This window comes from Rattus norvegicus, chromosome 11, assembly GCF_021556685.1.
Source record: "Rattus norvegicus strain SHRSP/BbbUtx chromosome 11, alternate assembly SHRSP_T2T, whole genome shotgun sequence".
Taxonomy (NCBI): Eukaryota; Metazoa; Chordata; class Mammalia; order Rodentia; family Muridae; genus Rattus; species Rattus norvegicus.
Window position 1 is genome coordinate 49,965,464 of NC_141544.1, and position 21,722 is coordinate 49,987,185.

At 44.1% G+C, this 21,722-nt stretch overlaps 1 protein-coding gene across 2 annotated transcripts in view; it reads right to left on the reverse strand.

The window, feature by feature from the left end:
• The window catches only part of Dscam (DS cell adhesion molecule), a 578,367-nt gene that overhangs the window by 447,238 nt on the left and 109,407 nt on the right, over window positions 1–21,722 (reverse strand). For both annotated transcript variants that reach the window (XM_087575369.1, NM_133587.1), the window contains 2 exon segments: window positions 15,877–16,194; window positions 635–781 (listed from right to left, as the gene is read on the reverse strand). In XM_087575369.1, coding sequence (XP_087431495.1) covers window positions 635–781; window positions 15,877–16,194 — 465 coding nt within the window.

Below are 21,722 nucleotides of genomic sequence, written 5' to 3' on the forward strand. Positions count from 1 at the left end.
CTTTCCAGGTCAAGAGCACAGGGCAAAAAGCCAGCATCAATACTGGTGGTGGTGGATACACTGTGATCTCTCACAGACTGAGCTGGCTGGAATTTCTAGACACCCAATACAGGATGAGAAGCTATCTCATTTCAATATGTGTTTCTGATCAGAACATAGGTTCTCAGTCGAAATGGTATGATGTTACTCTTACCACATTCGAAAGGACCAACAGAACACAGAACAGAAAGCAACACTGTTTCCACACCCCAGTTCCAGAGTATCAGTGCACCTGAACATCAACACACACTGTGCATCAATGAAGTGCCCCAGGGACACAGTATTCAACTTACCTGCTTTTGAATGCAGAAATAAAACCTCAAGTTTCCATACAAGTTGTGGCTATGTCCATGTCACATGTGACTAACATCCCTTCATCAGTCAACTCTTCAATGAGTGTGGAATGGGACCACTATACACCGTCAGGTATGGTGACCACACCATAGGCATGCCACCACACGTATTTGTAATATAGAGTCAACCAAGGTAAGCTCAGTCTTTGATAAAATCACCCCAGGTGTCCTTCCTTATATCACACAGAAGGGGAGGCCCATTCCTACCTCCAAGCAGCCCCGTGTTGTGGCGCTCAGCCTACCTGAGACAAGTGAAACCGTGTCTTTCTCCCATGAGACGACAGTGACGTACGCCTCCACCGAGGAGGGGATAATGCACTTGAACACCGCGACATTGCCTCTCATGGTTTTCTGGTCCTCCACACGGACTGTATAGGGCTCCCGTAAAACTGAAAGGCAGAGAAAGGACCCTTGGTTAAGAGTCATAGAAAATAAGCCCATTCTGGCCAAGGAAATATTGTACTAATGCAAACAAGGCATGGCACACAGATAGCAATTGCATAGCACAGACACTGGAAATAAATCAGCAAACATATTGATCTATTTTTCATGACCTAATTAAACATCCACTTTATTAGCAATATACTAATGTACCATGCTCTAAAGGAAAGAGTCTAATCTGAGACATTGAACCAGACCTGTCAGACATTGGGGGTGGTGGTGATAGAACTGGGAATAGCCACTAGAAAGTCCCAGACGCCAGGGAAGTAATAGGTTCCCAGAACTCAACGAAGATGACATTAGTTGAAATACCCACCAAAGGGGAGATTGAACCTGTAGAGATGACCTCCAATAGATAGGCATGGCACCCAGTTGAGGGATGGGGCCACTCACTCATCCAACCAACCAAAGAGCATACATGGAGGGACCCATAGCTCCAGATGCATATGTAGCAGAGAACTGCCTTATCTGGCATCAATGGGAGAGAAGGCCCTTGGTCCTGTGTAGGCTTGATGCCCCAATGTAGGGGGATGCTAGAGCGGTGAGGTAGGAGTGGATGAATGGGTGAATGAGCACCCTCTTAGAGACAAAAGGGAGGGGGATAGGCTAGGGAGTTTGCAGAGGAGAGACTGGGAAGGAGGACAGCACTTGAAATAAAATGACATTAGTTGAAATACTTCCTCCTGGAGGAGGAGAGGTGGTTTCTAGGGATTAGTTTCTCTTAGTCCTCCAAAGATGAAGGGATAAGTCTATTAGAAAAGGAAATGAATATATAAACTCAAGAAATTCAGGCTGGGGAAATGACAGTGGGTAAAATGCATACTCTGCAAGTATAAAGATCCAAGTTCAAATCCTCCGAAGAGCTACCCAAAATAGCACACATGTCCATAGTTCTGGTGCTCCTAAGCACAGATGGGAGGTAGAAACAGAAGGATCCCAGGACGCTACAGGCTTATTATCCTCGTGTGTAAAGTCACAAGAGATTAGACTCATCTCAAGCAGGGTGAACAGTAAGGACTGACAGAGTTCTCTCTGACCTCCACATGCATACCATGGCACATGCATGCCTGTACCCATGCACATGAATGTGGAGACTCCATCCCAACTTCTCCCTACCCCTCTGCCATTACACACACACACACACACACACACACACACCACATACACACACACACACACACACATGAGGGAGAGAAGAGAGGGGAAGAGCGATAACTGAAAACAATAGAACAAGAAATAATTCTTTACACATAAACTCTTTAAAGATGTTTAAACCTGCGTGAAAAACCATCGTTGTTCTGAGAACTATCCAAATACTCCCAACAACAGAAATACTCCAGAAAGAGTCCATAGAGATGCCCATGCATTTTGCCACATTAGGACTCATGGGATGCTCAGTGTTTACCCAGCATGCCCAACTACTTGGGTCCAAATCCTTGTCCTGTCTGTAATTACCTGCAAGGCAGAGGAAAGTGCCAGTTCTACCCGGGCTAAGCAGGTGATGATGGGAGGCTTCCTACCTAAAGTCCACATCAACATTTGCTTTATCTTGTGAGCCACAGTTCTCTTTTTTTGACATTCATATTTGATTTCCCACCTCAATTTGGAGAATTTCTTCATTCCTATCTCAGACAGATCCTTCCAACTTGAAGACTCTCATGAGATCCTTCACCTGCTCTTTAACTGAGACTCTGGGTAGCACATCAAGCTCACATCTGCCACAAGAGGTCCATGGGGGCACAATAAGGGGAACCCAAAAGCTTGTCCTCAGAAACATCATTGTGGCCAGGGGAGGGGATGACTTCGTGTAGGCAAATGCCTGAACCCAGAGGAGAGCTGAGGTCTCATTTCCCAACTTGGTGGAAAGGGACTATAGAGAAAAGAGAACAGATATAACTCAGTAATGAAGGTGAACTCAGGCATCGGGAGAGCAGCAGACAGAAGAGAGGATGAGGTGAGGAGGGAAGAGAAAGAGGGGATAGGGAATAAGTAGAGAGAGGCTGGGGCTCCTAAGAGCCTGTAGGGACTCTGAATCTCTGTCTTGCTATGCTTTGAAATCAAGCAACTTCCTCAAACCTCCAGGACACTCAGCTCACAGTTCACACCCCACGGTTCACACCTCGCACCCCACAGCTCACAGCTCACACCCAACACATGGAGATGTTTACCAGAAATCGAGTCAAGGGACCTAATTCCATGTCAGCCCAGAAAAAGTAAATTCTACCAAGGAGATACAAGCAGCATACTGTGTGTCTCAGCTGGGGCTACTGTTGCTATGATGAAAACACCATGACCAAAGCAACTGGGGAGGAAAAGGCTTACTTGGGTTATACTTCCATACCATACTCTATCACTGAAACCAGCCAAGACAGGAACTCAAGTAGGAGGCAGGAGTTGATGCAGAGGCCACTGGAGGGATGCTGTTAATTGGCTTGCTCTATATGGCTTGCTCAGCCTGCTTTGTTATAGCACCTAGGACTACCATCCCAATGATGGTCCCACCCGCAATGGGCTGGGCCCTCCCCCATTAATAACGAATTAATAAAATGCCTACAGGCTTGCCTATAGCCTGATCTTATTTTCTCAATCAAGGTTGCCTCCTCTCAGATGATAGTTTGTGTCAAGTTAACATAAATCTAGTGAGCACAATTGACACACAAAAGCCTCATTGTTAAGCCACAACCTTTCCTTCCTTGTTCATCCCCACTAATAAAAAAAAAGTCACAATATATAACATTTTTACAGACTGATAGCGTCCCACAGCCTTACAAATTCAAACACTTCAAAAGTTTTTTTTCTTTTAAAATCCAAAGTCTCAGTAAAACTCAAAAATCTCCTTTATAAGTGTTTAAAGTCTCTCAACTATGGGCTCTCATAAAACCAAAAATAAATTAAATACTTTCTTACTTCAAGGGGGAAGAACCAGGGCACAGTCACAACCAAATCAAAGTGAAGCCAGACTCAAGCTGTGTGATTCAATGCCCAGTGTCTGTGATTCATTCACAATCTGCTGTGCTCCAGGCTGTAGCTCCACCCACTTTAGCACTTACAGTTTGTCTCCCAGGCAGCCTCCGCTCCACTGCTACTGCTGTTCTTGGTGGCTATCCCATGGTACCAGCAGCTGCGAGCTCCTGGCACTGTAACTGGGTTGCGCTCTCACCAACAGCCCCTCTTCATGGTTACTTCTCTGTGTAATCCCTTTAATTTTGGGCCTTCAACTGCCACTGAGGCTGCACCTCTCCTGGCCTCTCTCACACTATCAAGTCTCAGCTGCTCTCCATGACCCTTTCATGCTTTCAAAACCAGCTCCACCTGTGCGACTCTTATACAACTACCAAGACTGGTTTCCATCATGAAGTACAACGTCGACTGCCTCTAAGGAAACACTTCCCAGAAGATTTCAGCTCAGTGATGCTGGTCTCTTCTTAATCACTACTAATTCCTCAGTTCCGGCTGACCAGCATTGACTGTCCCAGGAACAAAAAAGATTTCATTTCAGTGATGCTGGCCTCTTGTCTCTTGTTAATCATGGATGACTCTTTAGTCCCAGCTGAACAGAACCAGATTCTTAAACCGAACTATGTAATGGTTCTGATCATCTTTTAGTGACTCTCAAACTTCTGTCTAGAAGTTCACACTCAGGGACTCCATCTTCTGAATTTCCCTCAACATTCTTCCACACTCCCCCAAAAAAAACTTCTCATCAAGGTTTGAATGCTCAATGGCTTTTCCAGCCCAAAGTTCCAGAGTGCTTCCACAACCCTCCCAATAATACATGGTTATGTCTGTCACGGCAACACCCCATGATCCTAGCCCCAACAACATGAGCAAAGCAACTTGGAGGAAAGGGGTTTATTTGACTTATATTTCTACATTGTAGTCCGCTGAAGGAAGCCAAGACAGGGAGCTCAGGCAGGCCAGAACCTGGAGGCAGGAGCCGATACAGAGGCCATGGGTTGGAGGTAGGGTGTTTTGCAGTTCTGTTTACTGCTTGCTCCTCATGCTTTGTTACAGTACCTAGGACCAGCTACTCAGGGATAACTTCACCCACTCAGGGATGACACCTGTGCCTCATCACATCGATCACTAATTAGGAAAATACCCTACAGGCTTACCCTCAGACCAAACTTGTGGAGGCATTTCTCAATTGAAGTTCTCTCCTCTCAGATGACTACAGTTTGTGTCAAGTTGATGAACTTAAGTCATCACAGTGAGCATGGCTGTTCCTTAGGCCTGAGCTTCAGGGCCACACACTTCAAGGTGGCCAACTGCAGCCTATTTCTTGTCACCAGCCAGAGCTCCTGGGAGGCCCTTCAGCCTCAGGAAGCCACACTTACACTGTTGAGTGACTTCTCTCCTTTTGAAACCTATTGGCCTATAGTGTAAGAGCTACCTTGAAAGTCAGGATTTTAAACCCTGTGACTGTTACTTCTCTCCCTTATTAGTTCAGCTCCAGGTCCTAAATCAATGATACCACTCAGTTCAATTAAGACATGTGTCCAAACACCTCCCCGTACCCTTCATTCAAAAGACCAACAATGGAGCAACCCATCTAAAGCCCTCATAGGGAGCTGGAGAGCTGCGTCAGGCAGTAGTGGCCATGTGGAAAAATCGAAGACCTGAGTTCAGATCTCCAACACACATGGAACAATTAAATAGTGCCAGGGACAAGGAGACATGAAGATTTTCCAGAGCTCATTGGTAGTCAGCCTAACAGAATTGGTTCAGTGATAGACTCTGTCTCAAAAAAAAAGTTAGGAAACAATTAAACCTAACCTCCATCTCTGATCTCCACCTGGAATGTGCATACAACTTCATGAACACATCACATGCATGCGCACACACTCATATACACACAGAGATCACACATATCATATACACACACATCACACAGAGACACACATCACACACACACTCATACACAGATCACACATGCACATACACACACATAAACACATATTCACACATATACACACATATACACATTTACACAGACACATAAACACATATGCCCTATATACACACTTTCACATACATATCACATACACACATATACACATACACACAACACACATCACACACACACATCCCACAGACACACATCACACACACATATACACACAGGCACACACATATACACACAGGCACACACATACACCCACAAACACCACTGTAGCTATTTCTCACACAGGTACATAGCAAATGCTCAGTGAATATAGTCATCCTTCAGTATCTACATCCTTGTATTAGCTCCAGTGACTTGGGCAGCCAAGTCTGTGGATACTTAGATGTTCTATATTGGGTTATCCCTAGAAGAAGCTCTGAGAGATTTCGAGTTAAGGACATGACCCAGGAAAAGCTGTGAGGCAGAAGGACACAGAGAACCCAGGGAAAGCAGGTACAAAAGCCTGGCCTTTCTTTGGAGTCCCTACCCCACACCCTTGGCAGCTCAGAATCCCTCCCATATCTGTGCAGAGTAGATCCCAGCAAAGGCTTGTTGCTGTCCCTGAAACTATATTCTCAGGACTGTACAGTCTTGTTTGCATGCCATGGTGCCAATCACCAAGCAGGTCCTCCAAAGACTGCAGGTCCAAGCTCAGAGGAACTAGAACAGTTGCTACAGAACTGAGCCAAGGGCTTCCACACCTCCTTTGCAGTCTCTCAGCCATATGAAGTATGGAGTTAGAGGTCAGAAGGAAGAGACTTTAGTGATTACCCAAAGGCAAGCAGCACTACTTCCTGAGCAAGAGGAATAGAATGGGTATTCCTTGATTGACATACGTCTCTCACAGGCAGCACCTTTTGAGACATGATTTTAAAATAGCTTGTCTTGGTGAGAGAATTAATTTAATTCAAGGTTTGGTCAAAGGTCAACTAGACAATTTCTGGGGCCAAGAGAAAAATAAAATTTGGGGTTCAGTTAAAAGATGTTAAAGTATAAGGGTTGGAAGTTTGGTCAACAGTGAACCACATTGTTCCAGAGGACTCGGGTTTGGTTCCCAGCACCCACACACCAGCTCACACCTGAAGCCCCAGCTGTAGAGAATCCAACGACCTCTTCTGGCCTCTACAGGCACCTGTGCACACATGCACATACTAACACACAGACTCATACGTCCGACACACGGACGTAAGTAAAGTCAATCTTTTAAAACATAAAGATATTAAGCTGTACCATTTTCTTTCTTTTTGTGGCCTGTCTCTCATCCTGATTTTTGTTTGTTACTCCTGAAGATACAGGGACAACCACAAGGTAAAGAGGGACTCTCAAAAGTACCCAGAGCCCTTGCCCCACCAACTTGAGGTTCCCAATCCTGACAGTCACTATCTACTGGCATGAACATCTGGGTCCAGCTCCTGATGGGACAGCTGATCTCCCACTCTCCCCTGTGGTACTGACCACTAGGGAACAGCAGGAGACCCCAAGGCCCTTGCTAGGACACTCTTAGCATCTGAACTAGAAGCTACGTCTCTGTCCAGGTCTCCACTGGGAGGTCTTCAGTGACTATGAGGACATCTGAGAAAGGAAGGCAGGTATGGCTCAAGATACCAGGGCTCAGAGGGATAGCCATGGTCACTAGGTGGGGCAGAGAGATACAGCCTAAGGGAACACTGAGAGACCAGACACTGGGTGGAGAGCAGCTGGGAACCCCATCTTACATTGGAGGAGGCTCCACACCTTCATTACGTGCTCCTTTTTGTATTTTGTGGATTTTCTTTATCTTCCATTTTTTATCTGCCTTTTCTTGGTCTTATACTTATTTTATACTTCAATTACATTTGGCAATAATAATGATTTAACCAAAGTATGTTTTGGAAGTTGTTCCTTCTATGCTAAGGTTTGGTTCCCATGGCCCCAATAACTGTGTACAGTGAGGCAGAGGTTTTAAATTTTGATAGAATCCAATGCATCAATTTGTCCTATTACAGATTACATAACAGGTAATGTCACTGTGAGAAATCTTTCCTACAGGACTGCATGGATTCCCCGACATCTTTATCCAGTGATTTTCATAACTGCTGATCGATATGTGTATCTAGGAATCCCTTTGAGTTTATTTGAAAATATGTTTAAAGCCCAAGTCAAATCTTCCCTTTTAAGGTATGGATGTACAATTTTATCAGTCTCGTGATTGAGAATATCATCCACTAAATTACCTGGGAATCTTCTTGATATCCATGTATGTTTGGACATAAACTTTATTCTGCTGCAGCATTTATGTTTACAATCATTATCTGAACAATAAATATCAAAATGAAATTAAAACAGATGGTGTTGGCTATCCTAAGTAATGGTTAATTTTCTAAGATTTTTGAATATTATTCTATATCCTTTATGATTTTTTATGTTTTAGAATCAGCTTCTTGATTTTTACTTTTCAAAAGCCTTCTGGGCTTCTTGGAGCTTTTCTTGAATTCACAGACATTTTGGAAAGAGCAACCTCTTAACTGTGAACCTCCCATTCATGGAGAAGTTGTATTTCTCCTTTGATTTTTCTCTCTTTTAGTCCTAAGTATTTCTTGGCTGTGATTCTATTGTAAGTAGTACTTTTAAATTGTCTGATGAACATGTGTGTGAGTGTATTTTATGTGTGTGAATTCGTGTATTCGTGTGTGTGTGTGTGTGTGTGTGTGTGAGTATATGTGTATTCATGAGTGTGTGTGTTGAGTTGAACTCTAGTTTTGACAAACCCACTTATTAGCCCCAGTTGTTTTCTAATAAACACATCAGATTATCTACATTCATAATTATTAAAAAGTTTGGGTACTTTAATTTTGAGTGGTGGAGAAAGCTGTATCATGTTTGGGTGTTTGATGTGTATTCATGTATGTGCACAGGCATGTGAAGGCCTAAGGCTGAGAAATGGAGTCTTTCTCAGTCACCCTCTATCTTATTAATAGAGGGAGAGATCCAACTCCACGTTCCCAGTTGAATAATAGGTCGCCATTACACCCTCTGGGCACGTAGTGGGGATCCCAACTCCTCATGATGGCATGTTAGGCTCTTGTTCACTGAGCCGGGCCTCCATCTTAAACGTATATCTTTGCTACATTGTTTCACTATCTTGGCTACAACTTCTAATGAAGCAGAAACAGCCAGGGCAGAATCTGGTGTTGCTCCCGACTTAAGGGGAAGCATTTACTCTTTGTCCTCCATTTCTGGTGTTAGGCAGGCCTGAATTTGTTAAAATGAAAAAATTCTCTCCTCCTCCAAGTCAACTGGGATTTCTGTTCCATAATCACGAAATGTGGGACTTGTTAATAATTTTCTGCACCACTTTAAATTATTTCATTTTTTTTTACTTTTGATAGGTCAATAAAGTGAATTCACTGATCACCTTTCAAGTCTGAAGCCATTCTTGCCTGCTGGAGACACTCCTTGCATGGATATAGTGCATTGTTCTTATATGTTATTCAATTCAATTTATAGAAGGTTTGAGAAATTTTATATCAACATTTGAGAGACACTTATGGTTTTCTTTTCTTATAACACCTGTATTATGATTAGGATCAGGGCAATGTTAGTCTAAAATTATTTGAGCAAGTGTTAATTCTTGTTCAATTTCCTAGCATATTCACCTTAGAATTTTTATTACTTTTGTCTCAAATGTTTATTAGATGTCAAAGTGACTCCATATTACCCACGGATTTTTATCATAGGAAATTTTTGTTCACAAATTCAATTCTTTAACTCTCAAGGGAGTTTTGAGATATTGAGTCTTCAGACAGATTGTTCATTTCATATATTGTTGAATTTATATATATACTCACTAATATTCAGTTTTATCATTCTAACACTTCTAAAAAATGTGTGGAAGTCCTTCCCAGTACAGAGCAGTCATTTCTTTCATTCCTGCTATTGACACCAAGCTCTGTCTCGTTTGTTTCTTCTGATAAGCAGGGTAAACACGTTACCAACCCCTTGAAAGAGCTTACTTCCTATTCCATGCCGTCTTCTAATGCTTCTGGCTTCTGGACCATGCTGTCTTTGTTTCTACATGACCTTTGTTTTCCTTCTGGTATAGTCTTCATGTCCTCTTTCTACTTAGGTAGAAAACTGAGACCATCATTTAAAACCTCTCTGTACATGTAATGTTACAGGTGTTCAGAACTATGACCTCCACTCTGCCTGGGTTCTGCTTTGGCCGGATTCCCCCAATTATTTCTGTAACATTTGTATTAACATACATTAATTATGCATAGCAGTGGGTTTCCCTGTGACATTTTCATACGTGTACATAATGCATTTCCAGTACCTTCAGCCTGCTACCCTGTCTTGTCCTCTTTCCAACATATCTCATCTCCCTTTCGCTTCATGGATATTTTATTTCTTTGGTGACCGAGCGAGTCTAATTAGGATTGTTTATAGGAATGTGAGATGCTCGTACAGAAACACAAGCCTCTTAGCTGTGGCTGCAATACTGAAGAAAATGTCTCTCCCTCCCCCCCAGCAAGTGTTAACTGACCATAGATTCCCAGAAAGGAGTTAGGGCTTGCGAGTCCCTTCTCTTTCCCATAAACGATCTTGTCCAGGTCAGATGCAGATGACCACAGATGCTGTGATTTCTGGAGGGCTGCAAAGCAGCACTCGATCCCCGCCTCCATGCCACATACTCTTTTGTTAAAACGTTCTTGTGACTCTTGGATTGATCTAAAATTGTATTATTTTCTGCAAACTTCTAATTTTTCTCCTAGGTTTTCTTGAAATACAGATTGTTATTTATTGTTAGGTAGGTGTGTGTGTGTGTGTGTGTGTGTGTGTGTGTGTGTGTGTGTGTATCAACACTTGTGGGTATCCACAGAGACTTGAAGAGGCTACTGGATCCTCTGGAGCTAGAAGTCCAGGTAGTTGTGAACCATATGACAATTTCTGGAAACCAAACTCCAGTTCTCTTAAAGATCGAGAAGAGCTCTTGAAGCCTGAGCCATCTCTCCAGCCCTAAGACATATGTCATTTTAAAAAAATGTATTTTGTACCCAAATATTTGGTCATTTTGCAGAGATTTTTGCTCTTATTTTCTAATTTAATTCTACCGTACTCAAATAGCATGCATCATGGGACTTGACTTAAGGGTCATCTGAAACTCATTTTATTGCCCGGAACGTGTTGTATGTTATAGCAAATACCGGTTCATCCCAGAAGCTAATTCTTTATTCAAGTATGAGCTGACCAACTTGATTGGCAATGTCATTCAGATCCTATTTGTTCTGTTTCTGCTTCTACCAATTATGAACAGATGGGTGTTGAGTTCTTCAACTACAATTCTGACTCACTTTCTTCTCGCCGATGCTGCAGCAGCTTGCATGCTATGTGCTATGTCCCCTGATACATTAAATTTGCGAGAGTCATACCATCTTAATTAAATAATCTTTTTTCCTATGAAATGATCTCTTAAGCTGTGCATTACTCTTGGAGATAAGACACATCTTCCTGCTAATCAACTGTAAATCTACTCCATCTTCCTGGCAATGGTTTACCCTGATTTGTCTAGGGGATCATGATATTTCTCTATCTTTTCACTTCAAACCCATGTTTTTGTGACTCAGAGATGACAGGAGTGTGCCCACTGAAGGTCCATGTTCTGGAAGTTTCCTCCCCAATGTGATGGTGATAACGGATGTTGGGAGCCTAATGCGGTACACTACAGTGGGAGATGCCTGGGTTTTTAATAGCGCAGCCTCTGGAAGGGATTAATGTCCTTCTTACGGGATGCCAGTCAATTCCCATGAGACCAAGTTGCTATGAGAAGAAAGATGGTCCTGAAACTTCAGCTTCTGGTGGGGGAGGGTCCATGTAGTAACTTCTTTTCATTTTCTGCCATGCTGTGACCAGGTTAAGAGGCCCTCACCAGGAGTAGCAGCCCTCAAAAAGACGTGAGCTAAGTAAACTTCTCTGAGAAAAAAAAGACTGTGGCTTCAGGAACTTAGTTAAGCAACAGACAAGAGACTAATTAATTATGTATTCGTGTTTCAAAAGAATTTCTCTTAAGTGCTGCCGAATCCAGTCTTGCCATATCTGCCTTGTGATTAGCATGACTTGAATGTTCACATGTGTCCAGCACTGAATATCCTCAGGTTTAATGTCACAGTGTTGCTCTTTGATTCCGTCATCACCTCTGATCGCTGCTTATTTTTTCTCATTTTCTTCTTTGTTTTGGGCTATTATTGTTTTAGATTTATTTTTAGATGGATGAGTGTCCTGCATGCCCTTAGGCCCATGTACCATGTGTGTACAGTGACCACGGAGTCCATAAGAGGGTATCAGATCCCCTGGAACTTAAGTGACAGTTGGTAGTGAGCTGCTATGTGGGTGCTGAGAACACTGTTCTGCTGAAACTGGGCACTGGGATGATGAATGTGGGAGGTCAGGGCTGCCTCTGGTTGAGAAGACAGGCCTCAGAAGAGGCCTGCTAACCATTAATACAGAAGAGATTCTTCACATTATCTGTCCACTTTGATGGCTCTCTCTGCACTCTTGCTTGCACACCTGTGAATGAAAATGCTACACACACACACACACACACACACACACACACACACACACACACGATTTCTGCATCCTCCATCAGGAAATGGGAGATGGTGCAAAGGCAAATCTCAGACTGGCTGGTTCTTCTCATCCAGGGCCCGGTCCTGGGCGCTGTGGGCTTGTGTGTTTGTACTCTTCCAGATGTTTCCTCTTTGTTTTGTTGTCAGTTCAAATAAATGGCCCCTGCTACTCCACCTGGGCCATGAGTTAATGTCATTAGCTACAGTTTGCTCAGGAGCAAGCATGTACTGGACATGTTTACCCTTCCTGAGTCCCTAAAACTCACTGCTGTTTGCTAATGGGCACACAGAGACAGGTAAGGGACCATAGCATGACAGCGACCCATGTGCACCCCGTCTTTGGACAAGGAAGTGTTTTATGTTAGAATTAGTATTTCAAGTTAATGGGGCATAGTAAGTGGAAACACCTCCACTTTCAGGCACCTAAGCCTGAGTCAACATCCTACAAAGACTGTAAAAACCAGAGGTTAGAGAGAATCAGGGTAAAACAGGACAGGTCTGTTACAGTCATGAACACAGAGTAGCTGTGGTTGCCTATAGAAGACATGTACATGGTCAAGACATCCAACATTCCAGCATAAAAGGGAAGGGAATCACAACTCCCTACCCCACTAGGGCAGAGATGATAATGGCAGCTGATGGCTACTCAAGGAGGGGAGAGTAGGTTTCTCCCAAGACTGCTGTGTGTGGTAAGTTGACTATGGTCCAGAGGATGACCCTTTACCCATGTATTTACAGGCAATACTAATTGGACTCAGTGGGATATATGTATGTGTATGTATATGTATGTGCATATGATATATATGCATATGTAGACGTATATATGAAAGTGGATGTTTGGGTAGATCCAGAAAGAATTGGAGGGAAAAATGAGGTAGGGGCAAATATCCCCCCAATACATTATATACATGTACTGTATTTCCAAAGAATAAATTTAAAAATAAAACAAATTGCAGAGCATTGATGAGAATGTGAACTCCGTGCTGTGAAAAACAAAACAAAACAAAAACAAAAACAAAAAACCCAAAACATAAAAAACAGAGGGAACACTGGATCATTCCAGAATAATCCCAACAGCAGCCTAGAGGAACAATTCTGAAGGGTGACCCAGGTAACTCGTGAAAGTGAACTCCTTCAGTTCCATTCAGCCTCACTGTCTGAAGTGACACCGTGCTCCTCATTGGCCCTTGGAGGACCATGCGACTCTGCCTTTATACACATGGGGAGTAGCATTTGTAAGCATTCAATAAACACAACCTAAAAGATTACGGTGGCGGTGGAAGCCTTGCTCGGTCGCCAAGCACGGGTTCAGCCTGTGAGAGCGCTCAACCCCTAGTCCTGAAGAATAATCAAATGAATGGAAATAAAGGATCAATGACAACATAATGTGTTCATGACAGAAATCAAAATTAAGTAAGGAAAGATGGTGGGGGGGGATATGGGTTTATCCGAGTCTCAAGTTCAGACACAGGTGTTGTGTCAGTTCCTACCATACCAATGGCAACCATGCAGCTATGTCAAGGGACACCAGACACACTGGTACTGCATCAGTCCCTTCAAAGCTTCAGTATCCAATAGAAGCAGTTGGTTCTGTGACAAATTTAGAGGAAATTGAAGTGAGGGGCTAGAGCGATAGCTCAGTGGACACCGTACTTGCTGCATATGTGTAAGATCCTGCATTGGGATCCTTAGCCTCTGTGTAAAACCTGGGTGTGGTAGCACACCCTTGCGATCCCATGGCTGGGGGTCAGGGGAACAGAGGCAGGCAGATAGCTGGAGCTCAGTGACCAGCTGGCCTATACAAGCCAATGAGCTTAGGGCTTACTGAGTGACCCTATCATAAAGAATAAGGTTGAACGAGTCTGAGGAAAGCCAATGTCAGTGTTCAGGCATATGTGCATGCACTCCTCTAAACCACAGCACCAAATGCACACAAAACATGTGAGTGCTGAGCATCAAACCAGTCAACCTGACGGAAAACCCAGGTCAGAAATCATGGGTTCCAAACACAGAGAAAACGATCTGAAATGCAAGGTTTTCCTTTAGTTGTGTTTTATAGACGATAATAAACTGCTCTTAGCAGCTTGCTAATATGATCGGCTGCCAAAGGCATGCAGGGTGTCTCCACCTGCCAGGCTAGGAGGTCCCTACCCAAATTTCATTTGCTTTACTTCAGGATTTGACGCATTGCATGTCCTCAGTTCCTGATTCAAGCCAACCCTCTCCTCTGCTTTTCCTAAGCACATTCTCCACAGGTTTGGGCACTGAAGGAGCAGGCAATGATTCACTGTTGCATGTATGATTGCTTATCATATCATATCAAAGCGATCATATACAGAGTCTCCAAAACATCACATACTTAGTACGCACCCTGGTGTCTTCCAGCAGCACCTTCTCACCCACTGTACAAATGATACTTAAATTTCCAACATGAGCCAAGACAGCCACCATGATCAAGCCTTATCATTCACTGTGTGGTGACCCTCCCCAAGCATTTTCAGAGCAAGACTTAAAAATACCCCAATTCTATTTGATTACAGGGTTTTCTTAGCTGTGTGCTAGCATATTAGGGCTTTGTTGACACCAGCCAAAGACAAGCTATGTCCTGTGCAGAAGCGCCTCAGGTCTATGGATTTCAGGAAGAATCTGGGAGATGACTATGTAGCAATGATGAGTTTTAAAGATACAATATGTTGTTAAAAGAAAACATTTCAGCTATGCGAGATACCATCAGGAATGTGGACACAGCCTTTTAATGTCAATGGGAAAGTGAAGCTATTGGATCAATGGCTTTCCATTACAGCACACATTTATGCCATGTTTGTTCCCATGACCCACTCAAATCATGACCTCCATTTTTCTCCATTTCCCCTCCCTTAAGGTTGGGTAGGGGATAGACAAGTGGAGAAATGGGTAGAAGCATCAACGGGTGTAAAAACATGAATCAAAGTACCATGATGTGGGAATACACTAAAGTTGCCATGGGACTTGATAACTATTACATCCATGTGAGCATATGAGTGTGATATTTGAACACATATATACATACATGAACATGCATATGGAAAAGGGCCAGTGGATGACATCATTCTCCCCTCATCCCCACAAGACAAGACCTCTCTGTGAACCCAGAGCTAGGCTAGCAGCCATGAAACAACAGAGGTCATCCTTTCTCCACCCTTAATAGCGTTAGGGTTTCGAGGATGTGGCCACATCTGGATCTTTTTGTTTGTATGTTGATAGTAGCGTGCAAACTTAAGCGCTTATGCTTGCACAGTAGGCAAGCACTCCTATATGGAGTTTTCTCCCCAGTGCACAGAACATTATTTCTTAGAGTTAGATCCAGCACTCGGGGACACTAAAATCTAGTGTAGGAACACTGTAACCATTATCATCAGAAGTGTCCTCATGAGCTGATGAGGCCCCCCACATCCTCAGCCACCCTGATCATTCTCCTCCCATCCAAGTAGGCCCAAGGTAGAAGGGTACTCACCAGCCTTGATGTGGACATCCTGACTTCTAATTTTCCCTGAAGGGTTTTCAGCTGTGCAATAGTAAGTATTATCATGGATTAAGGTGCTGAAGCTTGAAGGAGGAAAGGGGAAAATTTGGAGAGTGCCATTGGGATGGACGTGGCGGATCCCAGGGACATCGTAGATCTCCTCGCCCGTTGCTAGGTACCATCTGAGAGTCACAGGAGGGATGCCTGCAGCCGGGCAGGGCACCAGGGTCCCCGACGTGCTTGCAAACACTACCTCTTGCAGCGATGCATTGACAAAGTAGAGGCTGGAGTGGGGCTCTTCACTGAAAACTGCAAGAGACAACACAGACTGGTCAGTCAGCCTGACCTCTCAGCAGTACTCTGAGAGACAATGGGGGACTCGAGTAGGACTAGATGGTTTAGCATTGCTCAAAATACTACAGAGAGTCTGGGTCTGGGAGGCAAGGAGCGAGGCTGGGCATCAATCTCAAGGGGACTTAAGAGACTCAGCACATGACCTGCTCTGTCTCTCTAGTGTCTAAAGCTGGACTTTATATTAAATTTAGATGCATGGATTTCCCCTCCTTCTCCTCACTAAAGCCCAAGTCTCCTATAGACCAGGCCCTTGACCTGCTCTGTTTCTCTAGTGTACAAAGCTGGACTTTGTATTAAATTTAGATGCATGGATTTCCCCTCCTTCTCCTCACTAAAGCCCAAGTCTCCTATAGACCAGGCCCTGGCTTTTCTCACTCTCTTCTGGGACACATGGTCCACCTACCAATGAGCCCTCCATAAGAAGAAGCATGGCATGAATTCCCATAGCCAGGTCAGAGATTGGAAGTTCCATTTACCAGCCACAGGGAGACCCATCTGTGAATGAAATATGCCACAAATCTAAAAGGTAAAAGCTAAAGGTGGCATACAAAGCCTCTTAAAAGATAAGGATATGTCATAGCAGCAATGTAAGCTTTGTTGGAAATTGTGGTATTAAAGAGAACTCTGACAAGGCATTGCCCCACACCTCTACCCTACAGTCTCTGATGTGGATGTCTGGCCTTGCAGGCTATCTACCCAAGTGCCTTGTCTATGTAGTTACACCACATTAAATCACACATAGAACTGAATGCTTCTCTGGAGAGATCACAAGTGTGCCTTCGTGGTACCTATTGACAGGACACAGCTTTCAGAACTATTTACTTCACCTTTCAATTTAAGTCATTTCTGTTTTAATGCTCATGAATCAAACATCTGCAGACCTGTCCATACGTGTCCGGTTTCTTAGCTCATTTAGTGAGTGCCTGTGCTTTACTCCTTGTCAAATACACACGGAGTCATGTTTCTATGCAAAACGATAAACTCAACTCCTAGAGCACAAAACATATGCATGCATAATTACAGTGAACAGGGTGGCTCAGACATCCTTCTAAGAGCAGGTGCACACCCTGACATGCACCTCAAAAGGAGGCAAGGGGCTTGCAGTAAGCAGCCCAGTGTGCAGGTAACACGAGGCCACTCCTCGTCTTTCTATTGACTGTCACATGGTCATTAGTGGTCATTCTTAGCAGATCTACAGTGAAAAGGAGCAAGAGTGGCAAAAGGAAATACAAAAAGTACAGTTTGAAGGGAGAAAGAGCACTGGAATACGTAATACTGGAGTCAAGTCCTGCGTTCATGGAGATAAAGAGTTTAAAGAAAAGATTGATGCTAAATGGGATAAAGGGAGTCAGACCCAGACATGCTAAGCTTCTAAAGGTGGAAACGGAATTAAAGGGTAGCTTAAGCAACGAAGGAAACCATCAACTAAAGAAAATGATGCAAATGTAGTCTGAGGAGGGGTGACAGTCCAGCCGCAGCTAGCAGAAGTGGGCAGCTTTAGCCAAGTGCTTCTGCATTTGAAGCCAAGAGGGACATGAGAAAGGAGTCATGGAGTCTCTGCAGTTAAGGAAAGCCCTGAGGTCAGGCCTGTGACAGGTGACCCTTCCTGCAGGTCTGGGTGGGCCATTGCCTGAAGCTGTGAAGGTGAAGTCTGGATTGGGCTGGTGAGTTGAAGATGCCAAGCTATAGGAAGCCAAGGAAAGCTGCAGGCCAAGCTTGGAACCAGCCCAAGAGAGAGGAGCCCGTTGCAGTCAACAAAGAAGCAGAAAGGAGAGCTGAAGACAGCAGACAGGGAGAGGCAGAATATGGAGTTTTCCCTGTTGGGTTTCAGTCTTGCTTTGGTCCAGTATTTCCTCACTCTGCCCTTTTCCCTTCCTTTTGGGATAGTGAGATATAATCTGTGCCATGGTATGTTGGAAGGATGTGATCTGCTCTTTGGTTTTAATTTTATTAATTTTCTATTGGGTATTTTTTATTTACATTTCAAATGCTATCCCCTTTCCTGGTTTCCCATCCATAAATCCCCTATCTCATCTCCCCCTCCCCCTTCTTCTGTGAAGGTGTTCCCCCACTCATCCACCCCCTATTCCCTCCTCTCCACTCTGACATTCCCCTACACTGGGGGGGGGGTGTCCAGCTTTGGCAGGACCAAGGGCTTCTCCTCCCATTGATGCCCCACAAGTCTATCCTCTGCTACATATGCAGCTGGGGGCATGGGTCTGTCTATGTGTACTCTTTGGATGGTGGTTTAATCCCTGGGAGCTCTGTTCCTTTGGTTTTGTTGTTCTTATGGGATTGCAAGCCCCTTCCGTCCTTTCTTTAACTCCTCCGATGGGGACCCCATTGTCAGTTCAATGGTTGGTTGCAAGCATCTGCCTCTGTATTTGTCATACTCTGGCAGAGCCTCTCAGGAGACAGCTATATCAGGCTCTGTCAGCATGCACTTCTTGGAATCAGCAATATTGTCTGGGTTTGGTGGCTGTATATGGGTTGAATCCCCAGGTGGGGCAGTCTCTGAATGGCCTTTCCATCAGTCTCTGCTCTAAACTTTGTCTCCATATTTCCTCCTATCAGTATTTTTGTTTCCCCTTCTAAAAAGGACTGAAGCATCCACACTTTGGTCGTCCTTCTTCTTGAGCTTCATGTGGTCTTTGGATTGTATCATTGGGTGTTCCGAGCTTTTGGGGTAATATCCACTTATCAGTGAGTGCATACCGTGTGTGTGTGGGGGGGGTTGTTTTTTATTTTTTGTGATTGGGTTACCTCTTATAGAGGGTTACAGCTAAAAGATTGTCTGTAAAAGATTATGGGAACTTTTTAAAGTTGGACTAAATTCATTTTGTATTATGATGATATAACAACAAGCCTATGGGGACAGGGTGTGTTGGGGGCAGGGTGTGTTGGGGGTAGGGTGTGTTGGGGGCAGGGTGTGTTGGGGACAGGGTGTGTTGGGGGCAGGGTGTGTTGGGGGCAGGGTGTGTTGGGGGCAGGGTGTGTTGGGGGCAGGGTGCGTTGGGGGCAGGGTGTAGTGGGGGCAGGGTGTGGTGGTTCCCAGACTAAGCATTGGGATGAATTAGGAGGTTTGGCTATATTGGACTAGGCTTTGAGGTTTCAAAAGAACACACCACCAGGCTCTCTCTCTCTCTCTCTCTCTCTCTCTCTCTCTCTCTCTCTCTCTCTCTCTCTCTCTCTCCCTCTCTGCTTCTCAGCATTCATAAATAGCCCTTCACCATTGAGAGAGATGAATGTTTGCCCTCGCAAGGCCTTCACGGCCTAGATGAGACACATCAGAAAATGTCATCCCCTGGTAGGGACAGCATAGCATACCCCTTCCCCAACACTTCCTTGAGGCCAATGGCAGATGACCTGTAAGCTTACACACCCAGAGTTCAGGAGTGTTAATATCATGTTGATCATGAGGACATACAGATTGACAGGTACCTGTTGGTTAGTCACAGACTTCTTCAGGGCACTGATATTAAAGAACCTGCTTTTGGTGCCCACTTGAGCTGTAATTTCCTGTCTGGGAAAGTCCTAACATCACCAAAGAGTCAGAAAGAACAGTTTTCTTCCCTTGTCAACGCACCTGTCTGCATGTTTCATGACCTCCTTCACCTGGATGAGGCAACTACAATTGGTTGGAGCTGGGTTTGTTCACTGGATAAAGTGTTTGCCTTACAAGTATAGGACCTGAGTTGATACTCAGAACCCGTGTTTAAAAGGCCAGTTGTGGTATCACAGGCTCGCAATCCCAGTGCTAGGGAGATGGGAAGTACCAGGGAAGTAAGTAACCTTGGCTTGAAAAAGTTAACGTAGGGACTGCAAGATGGCTCAGTGGGTAAAAGGGCTTGCTCATGTGAGTCCAATGACCTGATTTTGTCACAGATTCCAGATTAACAAAAAACCAGAGGTAATGGTGTGCATCTGTGATCCCAGTACACAAGATAGGAGGGTAAGGCAAAAGAATCATCTGGAAGGCCACAGGCCAGTGAGTCTGGAGTACAAACCATGGCAGATGCAAGAGAGACCTTACAACAACAAGAAGGAAGGGAGAGGGGCTGGGGATTTAGCTCAGTGGTAGAGCGCTTACCTAGGAAGCGCAAGGCCCTGGGTTCGGTCCCCAGCTCCGAAAAAAAGGACCAAAAAAAAAAAAAAAAAAAAAAAAAAAAGAAGGAAGGGAGAGAACTGGCCCCAAAACTCTGTCCTCTGACCTGGACACATACACACCTACCCCCATGCACATCCACCTACTGCCTGCACCTGTGTACTATAAGCATGTATACTACTTTTTTTAAAAAAAGATGTATTGGTTGTTGAGCATCATGAGGAGATGCAGGCTGCCATCAGTTTTGAGCAGGAGCTCCTTCAAGCCACACTGTTAGATGTTTCACGGGTGGCCCATGGTACTGAGCATGCTTGACCCTGGGATAGTTAAGCCAGGAGAAAGGATAGCCGCTATTCTTGAGGAAAGCATGGAGAAAAACACCTTGTGTGAAAGTGAGATCTTTGAGGGCTTGGCAGTGACGGGAAGTCTCCAGCAAAGCTTCCCAAGTCAGAATATGAAAATCATCACCAGCTAAGAGATCTGCTTAGATAGGAACAGAGACTATAGCTCAACATTGCAGTTTTCAACTCAAATAAAAACGTGGATGCTAAGCTAGCACTGTAATTTTACATTTGAGCTTTCTAAGAAACTGACATTACCCCCAAACATATTGTTAGGAATGAGGTAACTGTCATTCTTCAGGGCTAATTAATTCCACCCAGATTTCTGGGGATTTTTTCCCCCTCATTAATCTTCTGCCAACTCAATTGTGTGTAATGTGAACTAAATAAAACTTGGTCATATCTGAATTTATCCTTCCCTATCCTGAAAGTGGTATTGCCGAGAATAGCCAAATCTTTGAAACTATAAATGCATATAAGAAATATTGCTCAATTAAATGTACAGTGTGTTGTTGAAGGCCATATTCCAAGAGCCAGCTTGCAAAATGTTTTAAATGAATGGACAAAAAATGTGAAAAATATTTAATCTTGGCAAAGAGATAAGACACCTGAAGGGTCCTGGTCACTTATATTTTTAAGCTCTTCATCTGTCTTTGACCTCACACCAGTGGGCTTAACATAAATCCATTCTTTAAACTAAGCAGGCAAGCACGGTTGGTTGTGAATGCCTTGAGGCCCAGCTCCCAGGAAGCAGAGGCTGGTGGATCTCTGTGAGTTCAAGGCCACCCTGGTCTATATAGTGAGTTTTTAGGCTAGTCTGGGCTACAATCTCTTTCTCGAGAGAGAGAGAGAGAGAGAGAGAGAGAGAAATTTTCCAGCCTCAGGCAAATGCCCATGCCATAGAGTTGTCCCTAGTCTCTCTGTCATCTATGCTTTTACTACTCAGGGCTCAGTCAGCCTCTAAGTGAATTATATATGTCAAAAACAACAGAAAGCTAAACAGACTGTTTGGCATGAGCTTGTGTGATATCCTGGGG